At 38.8% G+C, this 18637-nt stretch overlaps 3 protein-coding genes across 4 annotated transcripts; 1 reads left to right on the forward strand and 2 right to left on the reverse strand.

Moving 5' to 3' along the window:
* Nucleotides 1-289: 289 nt before the first annotated feature.
* LOC306821087 (uncharacterized protein) lies at nt 290-5645 on the forward strand. The gene is made up of 7 exons (XM_079339276.1): nt 290-353; nt 1708-1821; nt 1961-2080; nt 2712-2768; nt 3104-3268; nt 3686-3799; nt 3972-5645. The coding sequence occupies exons 1-7, from the start codon at nt 300-302 to the stop codon at nt 4062-4064; spliced, it is 717 nt and encodes a 238-aa protein (XP_079195402.1). The 5' UTR covers nt 290-299; the 3' UTR covers nt 4065-5645.
* Nucleotides 5646-5736: 91 nt separating this feature from the next.
* Nucleotides 5737-9890, reverse strand: LOC306821577 (uncharacterized protein). Its single transcript, XM_079340088.1, has 3 exons — nt 9761-9890; nt 8926-9065; nt 5737-8817 (listed from the first exon to the last, which is right to left on the reverse strand). Exons 2-3 carry the CDS (start codon nt 9063-9065, stop codon nt 6015-6017), a joined length of 2943 nt encoding a protein of 980 aa, XP_079196214.1. The 5' UTR covers nt 9761-9890; the 3' UTR covers nt 5737-6014.
* A 3907-nt stretch (nt 9891-13797) lies between these two features.
* Nucleotides 13798-18514, reverse strand: ddias (DNA damage-induced apoptosis suppressor). 2 transcript variants are annotated; one of them, XM_079340297.1, is made up of 6 exons: nt 18141-18514; nt 17853-18014; nt 17541-17649; nt 16260-16573; nt 14334-16125; nt 13798-14134 (listed from the first exon to the last, which is right to left on the reverse strand). In XM_079340297.1, the coding sequence occupies exons 1-5, from the start codon at nt 18260-18262 to the stop codon at nt 14337-14339; spliced, it is 2496 nt and encodes an 831-aa protein (XP_079196423.1). In that variant the 5' UTR covers nt 18263-18514; the 3' UTR covers nt 13798-14134; nt 14334-14336. The 2 variants fall into 2 exon arrangements, with proteins under 2 accessions (XP_079196423.1, XP_079196422.1); XM_079340296.1 differs by having other exon boundaries at nt 13798-16125.
* Nucleotides 18515-18637: the final 123 nt, after the last annotated feature.

Here is an 18637-nt window from a genome sequence, read left to right on the forward strand (position 1 = left end):
GCATCCCCTAACTTGCAGTTAATGATTCTGCCAGACTTATCTGTTACTAACAGTCAATACTAATAGACAGTAACAATAAACTACATTCAAACAAGTTGATCAACTAAGAGAAAAGAATGGGGAAATAGAGAAAATAGAACACAAAAATACAACAGAAAAATAAAATGTCCTAATGCCAAGAAGAGTCAATGAACAGTTACCACCTGCTTTCAGGAGTCATCCTGCCTTCAGCATGGCAGGGTTTATATTGTGTTTAAAAAGAACCGATCGTTCACAAACCGCCCTTCAGCCTGCGCCAGATGTTGCCCGTGATGTCAGTCATTTCAAGAGGCAACACTGGACTCCAGCACAAGGTCTGCCCCTCCTTTTGTTTTCTTAACTCTATTGCTCGTGATTAGTTTTGAATAAAATGCCACTTTTACCTGTCATAGCTTTTATAATGGCATGACAGCAGTCATTTGAAAATCACCGTGTTACTTCTCGGCAAAGTTTTGTTTTTGTAACGTAGCCACTTTGTAGGAGTGGAGAAAAAACAAGTGTCTCGAGGTAAACGAGTGTCATGTTTTGAGTCTGCTCGACATAGGCTACAAATATAGTCTATTCTAATGTCGGACTTTTAAAGTCGCAGATCGTCTGAAGCTCATAGTCTGTAAAGTTGTGAATCTGTGTTTTCACACTCTTTAAGAGCTGCACTAAGGTGTTAGAGGAGCCTATTTTAACCTTGTTTCAGCAAAACGTGGCCTGGTATAGTTTCCTTTAGTCCTGAACAGTTACAGTACATTAACTAAACAATACAGTCTGATACTATGGATTTCTCGCTGCCAGAATCGGTTTGCAAACAGTGACCAGTGCAATTTATAGGCCGATTCACTAAAGAAAAACCTCTTAGAGACATAGTCTCATATTTGGACCATTCAAAGTAAGGTTGAAAATATTGTGATATGTTTTTTTAAAGATTAAGTCCCAAAACTTTGGTCCAATATTGTACCATATCTGAAGTACACATATTAACAGAATCTAATGCATTTTCAGACTGTTTTGGAATGTTTTTCCTCTCCCCAAATTTGTCACAATATGTTTCGGATATTAAGCTAATATAAAAAAAGATAATATGTTACCTGTTAATATTGTGTTTCCTTCCCCTTCGTTAAGATTAAGATTTTATTGAAGGTTTTCAATATAAAATTAGAAAGTTAATTTTTTAAACAAATTTAGAATTTCAATGTGCAGTGCAACCTTTCTTTCTAAAAGTACAACACTGATCAGATTGATTTCAGAGATAAGGATTTATGAGATTGAACATACATATTTAAACAATCAGTATAATAACATTTTAGTTTAGTCAATTTATTTAAAACACCCTGTGTTTCAGTATTTTCTTTGCAGTGTTTTATCATATTCCCACAACCTTATTGCTTAATATTAACTCATAACATGCCAGATGTTAGGAATATTACAAAGACGTATGTTTTGTGGTCAATAAAATTATTTCTTTTTGAAGAATTAATTATGGTACAACTATTACCTATTAATTGCACTTTTGCTTTAAATAGATGATTTAAAGTTATGATTTAAAGAAACTCACTGAGTTTATGACTTAAGAACAAAATGATGGGATTTAACCATTCCATTCCAAAGGCAAACATGCAAGTGAATGCCTTTGTTTCATATTTCAGGTCTCACTCTGTCTTGTCTGTTGCCTTTAAGATGTCTGTTGCACTTTACTCTGCGAGTGGGAACAATGCAAGTCTTCAGGGCACCACAGTGGGGGGAACCAAACCTTTACATCGCTTCATCAAGGGACAACCCAAGATCATTGGCGTGAGACAAAAACAGAAACACACATACGCACACATCCACACACACACGCACCCATATTCAGTTATACAGTATAGCATTTTCCAAGGTCATCAAATAAGGGACCAACTTCCAACTACATCAGATATTGTTTTTCTCCTAGGTCATAGTGTTGATCCTGGGCTCATCTTTCTTCATCCTTTCCATGGCCATAATGAGCATTGCCCATTCTATTCGACCCTCTGGGGGATCCATCTCGCCCGGCATCATACTTGGAATTCCGGTTAGTAGCTTGACGAGGTGACAAGGCAGTTAATAATGTTACTGTTTATCTATTACGTTGACAAATTAATAACCCAAGAAACCTCCATTATTTCAAATTTCACCAGCAAGGAACATGCCTCTACAATACACATTAGATTTTGATGATAGATGATATGAATGAAAGGACAGAGGGATGAATGTTGAGATAATAATTATGAAGGAAGAGGAGGTATTCAGTTGGCTGATTTGGGAGGATGGACTGACAGGGCAAGGCAGAGGCAGACTTTTTATGAGCTTCATACATAATAATACCAGAGCTGATCACGGCCCAGAGAGTTCCCAAGATGAAGGAATAAGGAAGGAGGGTGACTGGGTGACTGGATGAGAGGAAGGAAAGGGAGGTCGGGATGGCTCGATATAAGTAGACTTGTCAGGTGATTGAAGGCGGTTTGTCCTGCTCCCCTATCTCAGTTAATTTATTAACTTTATGTGTTAAGGGCTGATTACAATGTGTGCATATAGTAAATAATCACTTTAAAAAGTCTGTGTTTCTGCTTTCGTGGTCTTTGTTTCAACATAATTCAGCAAAGTGTTCACAGCACAACCGTAGAGAGTAATAATTGAACAGCTTCCCCTTCTTTCTCTTGTAGTTTATCATATGTGGGATTCTGTTTATTTTGACAGAACACAATCCAACCAAGAAAAAAGTAAGTTGTGGTCACTTTTTCAACAACTATTGTTATTTTTAAGAACCAAGAAATCCATGCGTATTAATTATTTTATTTAAGCACCACCCAGTAACATGTTTTAATACATATTGAGCACAAAGTGATGGCTTGAAGTGATAGTTTGTGTGTTGTGTTTCTCCCCAACTGAACTTGAACAATATGAAAAGTAAATTAAGCAAGGTTGATTAAGCCATCTTTAATTTAGAATAAACACAAATATCATCAGCACATTTTCAACAATTGGCAACCTTAGTAAGTTTCTTTCTGATTCTGATTTTAGATTTTTAATGATCTGCATCTGTTTGTGCCTGTAGGTAACCATATCACTGGCTCTGAGTATTATAAATGTACTTTTGATATCTTGGAGTCTTCTGCAAACCGTGCCAGACATAATAGCCAGCCATCAATACAGCTATTATCAATACCATGAAGAAAATATCACAGGAAGTGATGACGCTATGTGGGTATCATATTATGAGGTAATTTATTTTATTACTTTTGTTTACTTATTTTCTGTCAACAGTGTAATGAACTGTAAATTATTGATTTTAAAAAATAAAAACGTTTGATTTTCTTTGCTTACATAATTATGTTTTGGTTTAAAGTTATTCATTGAAAATATATAGAAAATTGAGTCAGTGATAAAAACAGTCTTTATTGATCCCACAACGGGGACAATTGTTGTGTTTACAGCATCAAAGAAACAAATGAAATGAGGAAAAATTCAGTGGAATAATATCGTTCTCAAAATGTAATTGGTGCCTGCACATTCACAGAAGAATATTGACAGAAAATTATAATGCATACACAGCACAAAGTTGCTATTGCACATATACATTATGTAAAATGTCATAAATATCACTGGTTTCTTTGTTTGTTTTTAATGTGTGTGACAGAACATGGGGATGGCATTTCAATGGATCTTCTTGTTCTACATCTTGTTGAGTGGAATTACTTTTGTTGTTATGGCAGTCATGGCTGGGTCTGCCATACGTTCAACAAAGAGCCAGGTAAAAGATATCAAAACTCTCCCTTATGGTTTACAGGCTGATCTGAGAGCTGTACATGGTCCATGAGCTTAGACTTTGCCTCACAGGAGCTGCTCAGCCTAAATGAAAATAACATTTTAGTGAGGAGCAATTTAACAAAGATTTTAAGGGTTCTTTATTCTCTTCTCTTTAGGCCATGATTGTGATGACTGTTCCGACAAGTGAAACACAAGTTGAACAACGGGAACAAGAAGATGGTCTAAATTGTGACAAAATGAGCGAATAGAAATCAACAGAAGCATTTAATGAAGCAAAGGATTTCCTCTTCACATCCTAAATGGATGAATGATTCCAAAGTACTAACTCCTTCTCACTATTTCTCACTTCATGATCATTACCACCAAAACCACTTAATAGGTGTTTCAATGGCACTTACTTGTGCGCACATGATGTTTACACTATACTGCGTCACAGGACAGTGGTTGATATTGAACACATATCTTCTCAGATAGTTGCAAATAAAGAGTACATTTCTCAAAACTTAACAAAAAATCCATAAAAAGGCACCATTGTTCATTTAGGAACCCTCAGGAAGAAAATGTATATGACTTGCATTTAGAGGTAATTGAAAAGAAGAAGAATTTTAGGTTGAGGCTGTAAGCCTGCCGACATGATTATTGACTTCTTTTTTTCTAGCTCATGTTTGTACATAAATCTCTAAATACTCTTTGACCAGCTTGATATCAGGTTTTGCCAGCAAATCAAATATTGGATTATAAAAAAAGAGTCTGATCAATGAAACGACCAGTGTGCTGACGGAAGTGCAGAGTTATTTTTTTACTCAGTAAAATTTTAAACATTAACCAACATTGACATAATAACAGCTAAAACTCTAAAAAAGTTAAAAACTAATGCTTCTTGTGAGTATTGTTTGATTGTGAGTTGGATTATTACTAACGGGACACACAAAGCCATGTCAGATATAAACTGTTTCATGAGGAGAACATGTTCCTATTTAAAAACATCTCTAACGTGTTACTTTCATAATGTCATTTTAACAAGTCAAACCATAAATAGTTTCATTATGCTGAACTGTTCCCTGTTTTTGTGCTGAACACAAAACATTGGGATTTTGTTCCCCTTTTTATCCTTTCCAGAAGTCTAGCAGAACAAAACCAGAACATTCACAGACAGAACATGCCCAGAATCTTATAGCTCCCCTTGATACTTTTTTTCTTGTCATGCCAGCTCAAGTTTCAGCTGCCGCAGTATGAAGTGCAAACTCTATGTGCTGCCAACATACAGAGGACAGCATGTATAACCAATAATGTTCTCGGTCTGAGAGAATATTATACAACAGGTTTCTTGTATAACCACAATTATAAAGTTAGCTGTTTTAGTTCAGATTTTTAAGAAATCAACAGATGATTGAACCTGCCAGTCCTAATTGTAATGAGGGTAAGGGGTAGGAACATTTGTCGATAATTTTTATCTAAACATCAATGAAATACACATAAAGTTTATGATTTGTTTTCCATTGATTCAGACTATAATCATCAACAAAATTATGCTTGCCTTTTAAGTAATTGAAAATATGTTTTAAACAAATATTATAGACACGGGTTGTCTTGAGGATTAAGAAGACTAAAAAATGTATTTAAATCCAAGAATAAAGAAAATCAATAAATTGTAATTAAAATATTTTGTGTTATTGCAGTGTATTTTCAGTTTGCATATGTTATTTTTACAACACAAAACAATTGGTTTGACAGCCAACAAAAAAGTCTGAACAGGGAATAGATTTGACAATTGTGAAGCATTTCCTTGTATGTATCCCTATTAAATAAACATATTTGTGATTTTTTTCACAAGACTCTTGTTAAGTTTGTTGCTGCAAACAATTAGATTCAAACGCAACAAAATGCACAGCAAACACATTTTACCCCTTTATTTGATTTTATATGTCTTGTAAGCTAATGTGTGACTGAAAGTATATGGGGAAGTGGGGTATCATCACTTATTTTATGGACCTGCAGTGCTATCGGGTTATGTCCAATTGTTGGCTTCAGGAGGACCAAGACACCCTTCAATGCAAAAACATATCTCAGATTTGATCCCAAAATGCCCTTGTTGTCTTCCTTGCAAAAATGAAATGTCCATCAATATATCTTTCCTAAAAAACTGTCCATCAAAAACAGGACAATCAACTTTGGTTTTGTGGCCTCGCTGCAGTGGCTCATGTTGGAGAAGCATTTTGAAAGTCAGTCCCAAGGGCACAGCGCTGGTGAACACGCATATGTTCTGTGACACGGTACTGTCTAGAAAAGGTCATAGGGCAGCTGGGGCAATGGAAGGGTCGAACACCAAGGTGACTTCGAACATGTCTATTGAGAGATCCTCGCTGGCTGAAGGAACGGTCACAAAGATAGCACTGGAAAAGGTGGCGAACCGGAGTTGACTGAGACAATTTAGTTGCTGGCACGATGCCAGAAACAGTTGAAGGTACGGAGTCAGACAAGGTAGAGGCTGTGGAGTCTTGAACAAACACTGGCTCAGTGGGTGGTGTACAGACTGTTCGGTTTAGGGCATGGCTCCGAACCTCTATAGTCTCTGCCTCATGTAGAACCTCAGATCCGAGACTGCTTCGGTCTTTTCCAACAGATTGCCTTTTTGCAATATCTCCAACCCAAGATTTAGTCTCATTTCCATCAAAACTCTCATTCCTTCGATTTGTCCTAGTTGGAGTCTTTCTCTTATCAACCACATGTGCAGGAGGCACTTCATCCCATTGCTCTTCATCATTGTTCTCAAACACACTTGCAAATGTGTCTTTGTGGTCACATGCAACCCAGTTTTCTCCTTCTGAAGATCTGTGTTTGTAGGACACTAGTAATTCAGCTGGTTTGGTGCTAATATCCAGTAGTAGAACTCGTTCTGTCATCCCACTGGCAAAGTGCTGACTCAAACTTTTGCAGTCAGGATTGGCAAATGTACCAACTTCCTCATCATCTCTGGACTGGTCAGATGGCCAAGTGCTGGAGTATAAATGATCCGGGTCTCTGAGTGATATCTGAGTATCTTCTTGAGCTAGGCACTGATAATGAAGATGTGCTCGGTATGACTGCTCCATGACACTTGATGTTGGGTCGGAAGTGCCGTTGTCCACAGGCATTTGGATTGAGACATTTTCAAGTTCCAGAGGTGTGGAGCTCTCAGCGGTAGGAAGACTCACATAGACGTTACCTAAATTTAATTCAGGTATGGTGGGGACAGACGGGCAAACAACACTGTTTATTTGGTCTGTCATAGTTATGTTTCTTTTGCCACAGTCATCTTTTGGGCTTGTCTCAGCCCTCTGCAAGGTTTGGTACCAATCAGTCTTAGGTCCACAGAGGTTACTGTTGCTGTCTTGTGTTTCCACATTGGTTGGATACCGTTTTGAAGAAGCATGTTCCTCTTTCACTTCTCCCTCAGGAGTAAAGTGTTGACATTGACAATCACATCCTGTGTCACTTTCCTGCACATAAAGGGGAACCTTATCCTTTTGGGGATTTAAGTGAACGGTGTGCTCCTTTGCTGTTGTTGCCATTGAAATATTGTGGCTATCTGAACAATCAAGACGCTGATGTTTGGAGGGGAAATCTTCAAAACTGAGATTGAGCTTATATTTTAACTCTCTGATTGGACTCCGGCAAAGCCTTTTCTGTGACACTAAATCGCCTCTTCGATCTTTTAACTGATTCTGAAATGAATCACAATGAGCATATTGGTCAGTCGGGTTAACCATGTGGGGGAATGCACTGTCACTGGGTTCATTATTCTGTCTTGTAAAATGATCAGTCTTATTGGATTGGATAGATTTGCAATATAAATCTTGGTTTTGAGCCCCATTAAAATCGTTGGGGCCGATGCTAGTACCCTCAACAGTGTTGTCAATGTCTGTGTTTTCCGATCGAGAGCAGACGCTGACAGACGCCTTGGGTATTGAAGGGTAAGAAGGCATTGTAGACAATTTTGCCAGCTGGGTCATAGATGCTGTGCTGCTGTGACAGATGACGGAAACTGCCTCACAGCATGGATGTTGTGATGAGGATGAGGAGGTACACTGTGAGGGAGAAACATTATCTTTAAGGGTTGAGGGGGAGAGGCAAGAAAATGGAGAGGGGTGGATCAGATTGTTGTCTTCTTCTGTTCCTTTCATCTGCTCGCCTTTTGCATTGCTTTTTACCGCTAAACACGGGTTCTTAGTATTTTCTTCCCTTCTTTTGTCTTGCTGCTCAGCTGTGCAAGTTGAGAAAAAGTCTCTCCTGTCCTCAGCTGTCCTCACCACCTTATTCGTCATGTTCTCCGGACAAGTCTCTGATTGTCCAATGCCAACTGAGCGAGACTTTAGCACCTCTTTAAACACCCCATCTGTTCCAATAGTGCAAGGAAAGTCGATCAAAACCTGAGTTGTCAGGCGACTTACATGTGTGCAGTTATCTGAATTTGCACAACTTCCAGTGTTTCCTGATAAACAACAAATGGTGCTTGCATTTCTTGAAGAGCTGTTATCTTTTCTGCTCCAACAGTTTGTATCATTTTCAGTGCTACTTCTGCACGAGTATATTTTATTGCACGTGTCCACATTAGCTGCACATGTTTGGTCCTTTCTGTGCGTTGAGTTTTCAATACAAATGCGAGACAACGGCTGATGCTTACTAAAGCTGTTCACATTTGTGTCATCAGCATCCTTCATGTCCTTATGAGGATGATGGTCTGCTCTCGTGCAACCATCTGTTTTATCTGCAGCATCAACATTAGTCTGCTGCAAAGCCGTCAGGGTCTCCTGCAGTTCATCCATCTGCAGGTAGGTAGCAGCAGTGAGCAGATTGTAATATTGTTCCTTGCTCTGAGTACATTGCATAGATCCAGTGTAAATATAATCCAAAAGCATTGCCAGCACAGAGTCAGACAGACATGGATCTTTTAGTTCAACCAGAACTCCAGTTGAGGATAAGATAGATGCCAACACTGGACTAGAAGCTGATAGGACACATCTGGGGGAGCAGGAAAATATTCAAACATAAAACCACAAAAACCCAAAAAAAAAATCTGATATTTTGCCAGAAGATACTTTGTGTTATTTCCTGATCGTTGTTGCTCACCTATGGGCAGGGAAGACACGGCCAGGGTTCAGTCTCTGTATGACCACGCAGTCACAAAGCTGAGCTCGTTCTCTTTGGAGGTTCAGATGTGCCAGCAGTTGTTCTGCATAATTGCTGACTTTCTGGACTAAAGCTGCCATCTGAATGAAAAAAGCAGTTTAACTGTAAGGCTGGTTAAAACAGAAGCATGACACTGACTCCTTCTTATATGAAAAGATTTGAACGTTTTTTTTTTTTCTCCTGGATCTAAAGTCTCTACATACACAAGTGTTTAGATTTAGCATGAAAAAGCCTCTGGCAATATGAGGCATCACAAGAAGACTTCCCATATGTGGTACAAATTATTTGACTCATGTCGAGTAATTGACTTTAAAGCAGGGGTCTCCAACCTTTCTTCATCTGAGAGCTACTTTGAAAAAATGAAAGAGGCCAAGAGCTACATGTATATACCTGCATCACATGCACACGTGTGAACGCATGTGTTACACGTGTGAAATTGCAATAAGCTGATGTTTTTCAATAATCTTCAATTCGCATCAAGGTCCAAGAAAAAAAACATGAAAATACAAGACTTCTTAATGTGCCACAAAACCTGGCCATGAGCTACCAGTAGCTCCCGAACTACCTGTTGGAGACCCCTGCTCTAAAGGCTTACCAATTTTCTATAGAACAGCTTCAGTAGGTGAATCACTTAAGCAAGACAGTAAATATACTTGTATAACATTATAAAAACAGGAAAACATAAACCTTCACTACTCTCATTTAGTCATAACTTAATGACAGACTGTTTCAACATGCACATCAGACAAAATATATCCTACAAACATTATCTTACCTCTGTTTTATAGAAAATAATTAAATCCCTTAAAATCCTGTTGGGTTCAATGTGATGTCTTCAAGCACGGCTTGCTTGTGGTGAAATGGGGAAAAGAACCTCAAAGAAGATTATATAGTCACAGTCTACTATCTACGCACAGTGTCTCATGCGGAAAACAATCACACGCTTTTCGTATTTGGGGCCTGATGTGACGTGAAACGACAGGTGCTTATAAGGGACCCTGGCATCCAACGTCAGACTTTCCATGGCCTGATTTGGAGTGGGAACGGAGACCTGCCCACAGAGGATCAACGCAAGACTACAGACATAAAGCAAATAGACACAATTTTTCCACTCACTTTTCAAAGGATATAAGGGACATGTTTTTCATTATTATGTCACAAACGTGCAAAGATAAGTTCTCTTTGCAGAAGAAACATGCAGACACACAGTTTGCCTCATCCATATTTATAATAATATTATAAATACATTCTCAAAAAAGCTTCCTTTTTTATCTTAATTCTTCTGTTGGGATCAATTAAGCTCAGTATAAGATAGTGTTTCTGACCTATGTGTGTAAAATGTTCAATCACATGGTACAAAACTCTTCTTCTGCATGTGATTGAACTGTAGGTAAAACAAATGGATACGTGCATGCCAATGTGATACATTGATCACACTAGAGCTATTATTAAGTATCATTTGGCCCAGCGTGCCATCCATGAGTCTACACTGTAGTTCTATACTGCACTGTTAGTTCCTCGCAAGCATTGCACACACACTGAAGAAATGAGGGATGCATCTCAACATTTCTATCTGTTCTGCTTCTACAAAGGGGAGCTTGTCCAGTGTACTGGCTACGAGACGCCCCCTGTCTGACGCTTTGTTGACAACTCCATACTGAGCTATTTCTCCACCCTCACACACCATGTGCTTGTCACGCCTTATAATCTCAACTGCACTCTAATGTGACAGCTGCCCACAGTGGTACAGTTGCACTGGAAACTCTGCAATGGCAATACTACTGCAAATCACGCTGACACACAATGCATCATTGAAAATGACGATAGAGGAATCATGCTACAAGCACAGAAATCATTTTAAAGCTTCATTTTGTGCTAAATAAAGAGGATAAAATATTTATGCAACACGTCTCTATCATTTTCTCTAAAATATGTTTATAAAGCATTTGATATTTAACGTTTGTTTAGGGGGCATACTAGCCCTTAAAAGATATAACATACACATATACACATAACATATACATACAATTGCAGATAAATTGCATGTATTTGAAAGATATGTTTTGCTGGATGTGTATAATACACAAATGAATAGAGCTGAATACCAGATTTGCAGGCATCCCTGTCTCTCTTTCTCTTTGTCTCAAATTTAGGCTTCACAACAAAATCAATCCCTAAAAACAAACTAAGAATTATTATCAATTATGCTTTAATCTAAGCAGTCACGACACACACGTACAGACATAGTACAGACACACAAAGTAGCACGTGCTGGAAAGATTGCTTGTGTATAGTATTTCCATTCACTGTGTGCTTGGTGACATAGCTCACGTATTGTTCTCACGGCATGCAAATTAGGGAGGGTCTCACTTAGCACCGTGCAGCTGTTGCTATAAGAAATAAGTCATGTAGTATAACTAAATCACTAAAACATATAAAAGATAAGCTGCAAACTTACAGAAAAATTAAGGCAACAGACTAGAATGGGCCATTTAAATAATTACAACTACCAGTACCTATAGAGCTGATCAAATGTACTTAAACGGATATTGAGTCGTTTAGAAATCTTCTTTTTTATTACAGCTGATAAATGCTCTGCAGCGTGGGCTGAAAGTCATACTAATTATTAAAAAGCGCTGAGGTGTGTTTGCGTTATATAATCCTGCTGCAGTATGAATTCTTCAATTTTTGAGAACTTTTCATCAGCCTCAACATCTTTAGACACAACTTTCAAGCTTCTGCTTAATGTTTCATGTTCCATGAACTGTCCCATCTACCAAGCTGCTTTTTGACAATAATAACAGTTTTAACCAGGACACAGTTTCTGCTGAGTAGAACCAGCTGGATAATTAAGGTACACTTATATTAATAACATTTGTAAATGGTCTGCAGGTTGAGTTACTGCAACAAGCCACTGATGAACAAATTCAATACAAACAAGACTCATCTGAATGTTGGCTTCCATGGTGGGGAAACAACCAAAGGAAATCCTTTACAGAGTTCAGTTGGTTACACAAATCAAATAGATTATGCAGTTAAAAGTTATAAATATGAAATTAAAAGTAAGAAAAGCCAAGCTTACCATCTGGACTGAATTGAGATCAATAAGTATTTAGATCTATAATTATGTTCCTCATTAAAAATCATTAGGCCATTAAATGACAAAGAAATGCACAAGCCTGTACTGGAGCATGAGCAGATACTTGAGGTCATATCTGTTTACACTTATGGTTATATTTACTCTTAGATTTTTTAGACCACTGAAGCCAGAAATTCTCTGGCATAATCACAGCAAACATCAAAACGATTGCAGTGCTTCAGGCGCGCAGCCTGAAGTTGTTGAGTACAGCCATAATGTACTGCACTCTAGTACATTATATTACAAGGCAATGTTCACAGCCTCTCTTTTCACATGTGTAATTAAAGACGACTCAACATGGTCATTCGTCCTACAGAAGCACTGCAGAGACGCAACACATAGACATCCAACTTTTTGTCCAAAAACATCATTTTTAGGGAGCTCATTTGCCTTCAAATATAGGCTACCACCAGATGACTTTTTTTAAACATTTACTTTTTAATTTTTTCATGAAGAAACTGGAATGAGTCTACTGCCCTCTGGAAGGCTGTAATTCTCACGATAGAAACATATTTAGTGGATAAACCAAAGTGCTGGACAGACAGAAATTTGACCCTGATGAAAATAGACAAAGGGGATCAGAGTGAGTCTGCAACAGATGTAGCACCAACATAGCATGCATATAGGATATGTTATAAGTTGAGTCATCGTTTTTTGACCAACTGAGGGAGCAAAAAAATGAATAAAATTCCCTTCTGTCCGAAATGTTTTTTCTCACTTTTTCTGTTAACAAGATCAACAGTTAAATGCTGCAAAACTAAACCCACCATATGCAATAAAAACAAGTGAGATCAACCGAATAGTATGCTTTAATACCCTCCTATAAACACACACACACACACACATTTATATAATGCCCAGCTAACAAGCTGTATCAACCCTGCTTCTGCAGCACATACAGAACAAAGCTCCAGCTGTTCACTTCTTGCCCCAGTTCCATTTTTACTCATGTAACATCACCTTGGTCTCGCGTTCCTGTACAGTACTCACACTTCCAGAACATTGTAGTCATGATATCTGGTGACTTCTATTCTGAGCTCATGGGCAAGACACTTTGAGCACTCATCCTTATATTAACACCTCGGCGAAGACATACAGTAGCAGGTCAGAAACATTAGGACTGCTGCCAACAGAAGTACCAGGCAGCATTCAAGAGTCACAATGGTGTCTTGTTGGCCTTGAGGTTGTGACTTATACTGAACAATGAAGGTGTCATATTCCAGCTGGGGACCTTTGTCCAAACCTCTTTTTCTCAAACCGTTGAAGTCATAATTCTGTCAGTGAAAGATAAAATGCTTAATTTAATCATTTTAATGTTTCAATTCAAGAGATCTTTAGAAGTAGCAGAATTAACAGATACCAACCCATCATACACTCAGAGTACTGATCCTTTTACTTTCTCTTTTATACATTACATCAGAGTAAAACTGAACCGGTTTCAGCTGATGACATCACACCATCTAAGTCTGGGCTTCCCTTCATCCAGCCTCTGTTCGTTTAAGACTCTACTCTTTATTTTACTACGACAGCTGGCTCGCAGCCTGAGATCAGGCTCTTCTGCTCGTTACAGAGTCCAGGATTAAATCTTCCATGTCCCTTTGCCTCCAGGGCAGAAATAAGTCTTGCTTTTGTTATCGTTACTTGAAAACAATGGACAAGAGAAGAGGAGTATACCATACAGATTGCTTTTATTAAAAACCCACAGCAGATAATTTGACATGGATATCATCATTTGAAAAGTTCATTACAAGTAAGGATTTGAATCAAAGCCTTAATTATTCAAAAGTTGACCAGAGCGTGCCTTCTGATTTTTTAATCAATATAAATATGAGGACATTAAGCCCATCTGTGACAGATATTTGCATTTTAATGAATAAGATAAAGTACAGATTTTGGAGACGTAGTATGACAATTCATGCTGAAGCTTCTTGTCAATGGAGAGGCAGACCTGGATGTGGATCTGGACATGTGGACAAAGCTGCACTCTGGAGAAAGGCTGTGTCTAAAGAGCTGAGGGGACATTCTGATTTTACTTCCTTAATAAGAGACACGCTCCTCACACGCAGGCTCTGTTCTGATCCAGCACAACAGAGCTATCAAGCGTCAACAGTTCTGCTACGACTCTGACAATGAATGGAGACCTTTGATAATGATGTTTCCAGCCTCAAATACATTCATAAAGAAGATTAAAGTCGACGTGCAGCAGTACCTCTCAGAGAGAGTCAGAGAACAGATCTCGAGACCAATCACACACCTCATTCTCCCTGTCAACAAAGTAACAACTGGATCCATCCAATGTGGCCTTTTCATAAGTCTCAGAGTCCGATCCTCCTGCATCCACCACACCTCTCCGTGGGGATTTGTCAGATTGATCCAACACAGAACGTGGACAATTCTCTCCATCTCTCTGCTGCTCTTCACGAATCCTACCCAAATCACTGCAGCTGCACTTAGTGGGACTTCTTTCTCGTAGCTTCACACTCAGCCGTGTTTTAACAGCAGGCGTAGCGGGGACAAAAAGTGCGTTGTTGTCATCATTATCACACACAGTCGCATCAAAGTGCCCTGAGTCGCATGTGTGTTTCGGCCTTCCTGGAGTCCCTGTTTTTGGAGCCCCTCTCTGGACACTCCGAGGTTCCTGAGCCAGAAGGTTCTTTTTACGTTTCCAAGATCTCCTCTTTGAGTTTGACCTGTGTCTGTTTGATTTTGTGCTCCACAACAAGTTTTCTTTGGTGGACTCTTTGCAACGCCAGGGCGGCTGATTCAAACCGACACATTTGGTTTGGGAGCATGGGATTTTTGCCCCGTGCAGTTGGGGCAGATTTCTAGAACAAGAAGAAGAATCTGGACTGTGACTTTGAGAAGTGGGCTCATCAAATGTCGAGGTTCTGTATGAGCAGTCAGGTGACCTTGTCAAAGTAGTTAGTTTTACAATGGGGGTGGACTGAGAGGGAGGGACAAAGTCAAGATCAAACATGCAAGATGGAATTAAAATGTCTCCGTCAGTGCATTCTTTCTGCTTGTCCGGAGTTAAATGTGTTGAGTTGGTCATTTCTCTCCTTAGCTGTGGTTTGTTTGGCACGGAAAGCAGCGCACACGCTTCTGTGGTGGGCCTGACAGTTTCTACTTGTGTTTTTATCGTGTTTGTGCCCACATCGATCATCAGTGGGTTACTAAATAGGTCTGCAGAACAGTCGAAAGAGTCTCCTTGAAGCTGCTCTTCTTCTGTGCTTTCAAAAGAGGCAGAATAAGACTTCTCATCCTCCTGCCTACATGTGTTTTTGGTCTGACTCTTATTAAAAACTCCAGCTGGTTTCTTACATACCTGGTCAGATAAATCACATCTGTCAGCTCCATGGGGTGCTGCTGTATCTTTGGTACCCACAAATATCTGTGAGTGGCTGCTTTTAATGTCTTTAAAACTTGAATCAACATACTCCGATTCAGTCGAGAACTTCTTCTCTTGCAGGATGTTTCTTGAGATTTCTTTTCTGTTTTGAACATTCAGATCAGGCTTTGATTCACCAGCTACGATAAAGTCTTTGTTTTCCCCACCCAAAAACTGTGTAAGACTCTCAGAGAGTGGCAAATCCTCCCAAGCCAAAGAGTCTGATAAATATGTTTGGGTTAGTTTTCTGGGAGGCCACCTCTCCTTCCTGTCGCTGTTGTCAGCTGGAGAAAGACTGAACCGATGTTCTGTGATGGAGGTGTTTCCAACAGCTTCATCCACAGATGAGAATGAGTATTTGGCCAACGAGCTGCACTGTAAAGGGAGAGGAGGTGAGACTCCTCTTTCTTCTGTCACTTTAGGGTTCTTTAGCTTGTCTCTCTGTGTATGATGATGATGATTTTGTGTTTTGTTTTTTTCTTTCTGTTTGCTTTTCACATCATCCCTTTCCTGAATGCTGCAGCCTTCCTCCTGCTCTGCTGATGATGTAACCAGTCCCAGAGATTGTTGCCATGGAGGGGTGGGAGTAAGCGTGCAGTCTTGGTACTGTGATCTAGGATCAAGAAAATACCCACAAAACATCAGATAAAAGGACAGTGACCGCAGAACAATTTAGACTCAGTAGCTTTTTAAAAACATTGAAGGGCACTTGAGAAAACTTTATCAGTAACTGTTTGATTTCATTACCTTTGCAGTGGTTGACTAAGAAGACCTGATGTAGAAATTGAAGCACTGTTAAAGCTGCTGGCTGGAGAATGATGAGGAAGCAGCAGCAGGGGTGTTTCTGGGTTTCTGGAGGGTTTTCTTACATCAGCAGATCCCAGCTCATAATCTGCCGCTTTCTGCAGGAGCATCCGATAATAACTGACCACTGTGCAGCCGCCCAGGCCCAAAGCTTTGGGGAGAATCATCTGGCTGGCAATTAACTGGACTGTGTCTTCATTTCTGGAGCAATTCTTGACAGTCTGTCGTAACCACGGCTCACGTTCTGTTTCAGTCACCTGGATGGTAAAGAGTAATACAACTTCAATTTAACAAACATTGATTTGTGTTATCTTGTTCAAGCACAGAGGACGAGCACTGTGCCTGTGCAGACTGTTTTCTACTCAGGACAACATACATAAATACATTTTACATAAATACATTTTACAGTCGTTACACAGTTCTTGACAACGCATAGTACACAAACAAGATGAAAAATTAAATAACATTATTACTCCAAGTAAAGAGTGGTTTAAGAGTTCATAAAACACAAAATCATAACCATCTTAGAAGTCAGTGTGGTTCGTCTAAATTGCTTGATGTTTGTGAACAAGTAAAAATTGTTATTATATCTGTAGTGTGTTTTGGTGAAGGGTTTATATTACGGCCTGATGATTCATCAACCAGCCAATAACTTACAATATTAGCATATAAAGTGATTATCGGTATCACATCATTTTATCAGAGATATTATTTGTACATCAGTCAAAAAGCATTTTATTTTGAGTATCATTGTATCACACCAGCTGTTCTTTTTCACCATAAAAGTGTACTATGTTATGGATTACAACAAGCATCATCACTCTCCAGTGAGTATGTCCAGCGGTGAGGCACTTACAAGTCACAGTTACTTTCCAGTTGAGTGACCACTGATCTTCATTTTATATATTTTTCACGTAAAGAAACATTTGAGGGATTAATATCCATTTATCTCTGCAGATCAAACATAGAGATTGATCAATATGGCAGTATCACATTAATCTCTTAAAAATCCCATGTTGGTGGGGCTCCAGTTTATACACTGTGTATACTATAGATTTAATATGGCTCTATATATTCTGCTATATCTATTGAAATTTTGAGGTTTTTCCTTCCTAGTTCTGTTATTAGCGCATCGTGTTATTGTGATATCTTTCCCGTTGAATTTGTTATCTATCTCTTCGAAGTATATCTGTTTTATATTTCTAGTGTAGCATGCAGCGGTACCTTTAAACCAAAGATGAAGTGTCTGCCAATAAAACAGTCTTGGACAGCCTTAACCAACAATGTATGTCTGCTTGATGCTTCAGCTGGTCCTTGTGTGTTCTCCACCAACCTACAACAAAAACAGATGCAATATTTAACTTCAAAAATAAAACGTTTACCGCTTTAAACTTTCAACACTTAAAAAAAGGAGCCATGACCTCTGACCTACTTGAGCTTTGTCGAAGAATCATTCAAGGTGCCTGAAACTAAATCTTCTGCCAACATCATATTGAAGTTTAAACACTTTGATAAAAGCTTGTTTCCCATTCTCACCTCTGTAAATCAGATGCAGGAATGCCAAAAAATGTATTTAAGCTGGTCCCAAAAACTGTGACTCCAAATATACATTTATCCCGGATCACTTTCAGTGAGAGACGATATCTGTGATTAACATTTTCTTTTTGACAGATGTAACCACACCTGGCACATCGACACCTGTGAAGGATATGAAGAAAGAAAGAAAGAACTTTAAAGCTGTCACAAAGAGTTAAGACTTATGATTTACTGAAAGAGATCCACACACAGAGTTTCTCTAACTATATTAATGATTTTTTTTGTTACCTTTTAGGGTCCTGCAGTTCAACTTGAAGCTTAGAGAAACAGTCTTTACAGCATGGATAAAACACACAGGCATCTTGCAGAGACAACACGACACAATCCAGCAGAGCTGCTCTGACAGACATAAGTCTAAGTCAGCTAGCAGAGGAGCTAGCAGGCTAACTCATAAACTTCTCACAAAACAAACGAGCGTAAAATTAACTTCATCCAAACAGCAGAAACTTCTACTCACAATGACAACAAATATTAAGGTTGGAGCCAAATGTTTCGACAGATAAAAATCCTTACTAAAATGGTCATACATGAAAGTTTCTATGCATTGTGTCTTCTTCGCCTTGTTATGATTCATTTGTGGTTGATAAACCAGCTCGCAGTTGCTTTACTGCCCCCCTCTGGACTGGATGTATAACAGGAGGAAAGACAGCTACATCTTTACACAATATGGAAACAACTGAACATACATTTAGGGGCACATTTCTTTTAGGCTACTTGAGAAGATA

This window comes from Symphodus melops (assembly GCF_947650265.1).
Source record: "Symphodus melops genome assembly, chromosome: 3".
In the NCBI taxonomy this organism is placed as follows: domain Eukaryota; kingdom Metazoa; phylum Chordata; class Actinopteri; order Labriformes; family Labridae; genus Symphodus; species Symphodus melops.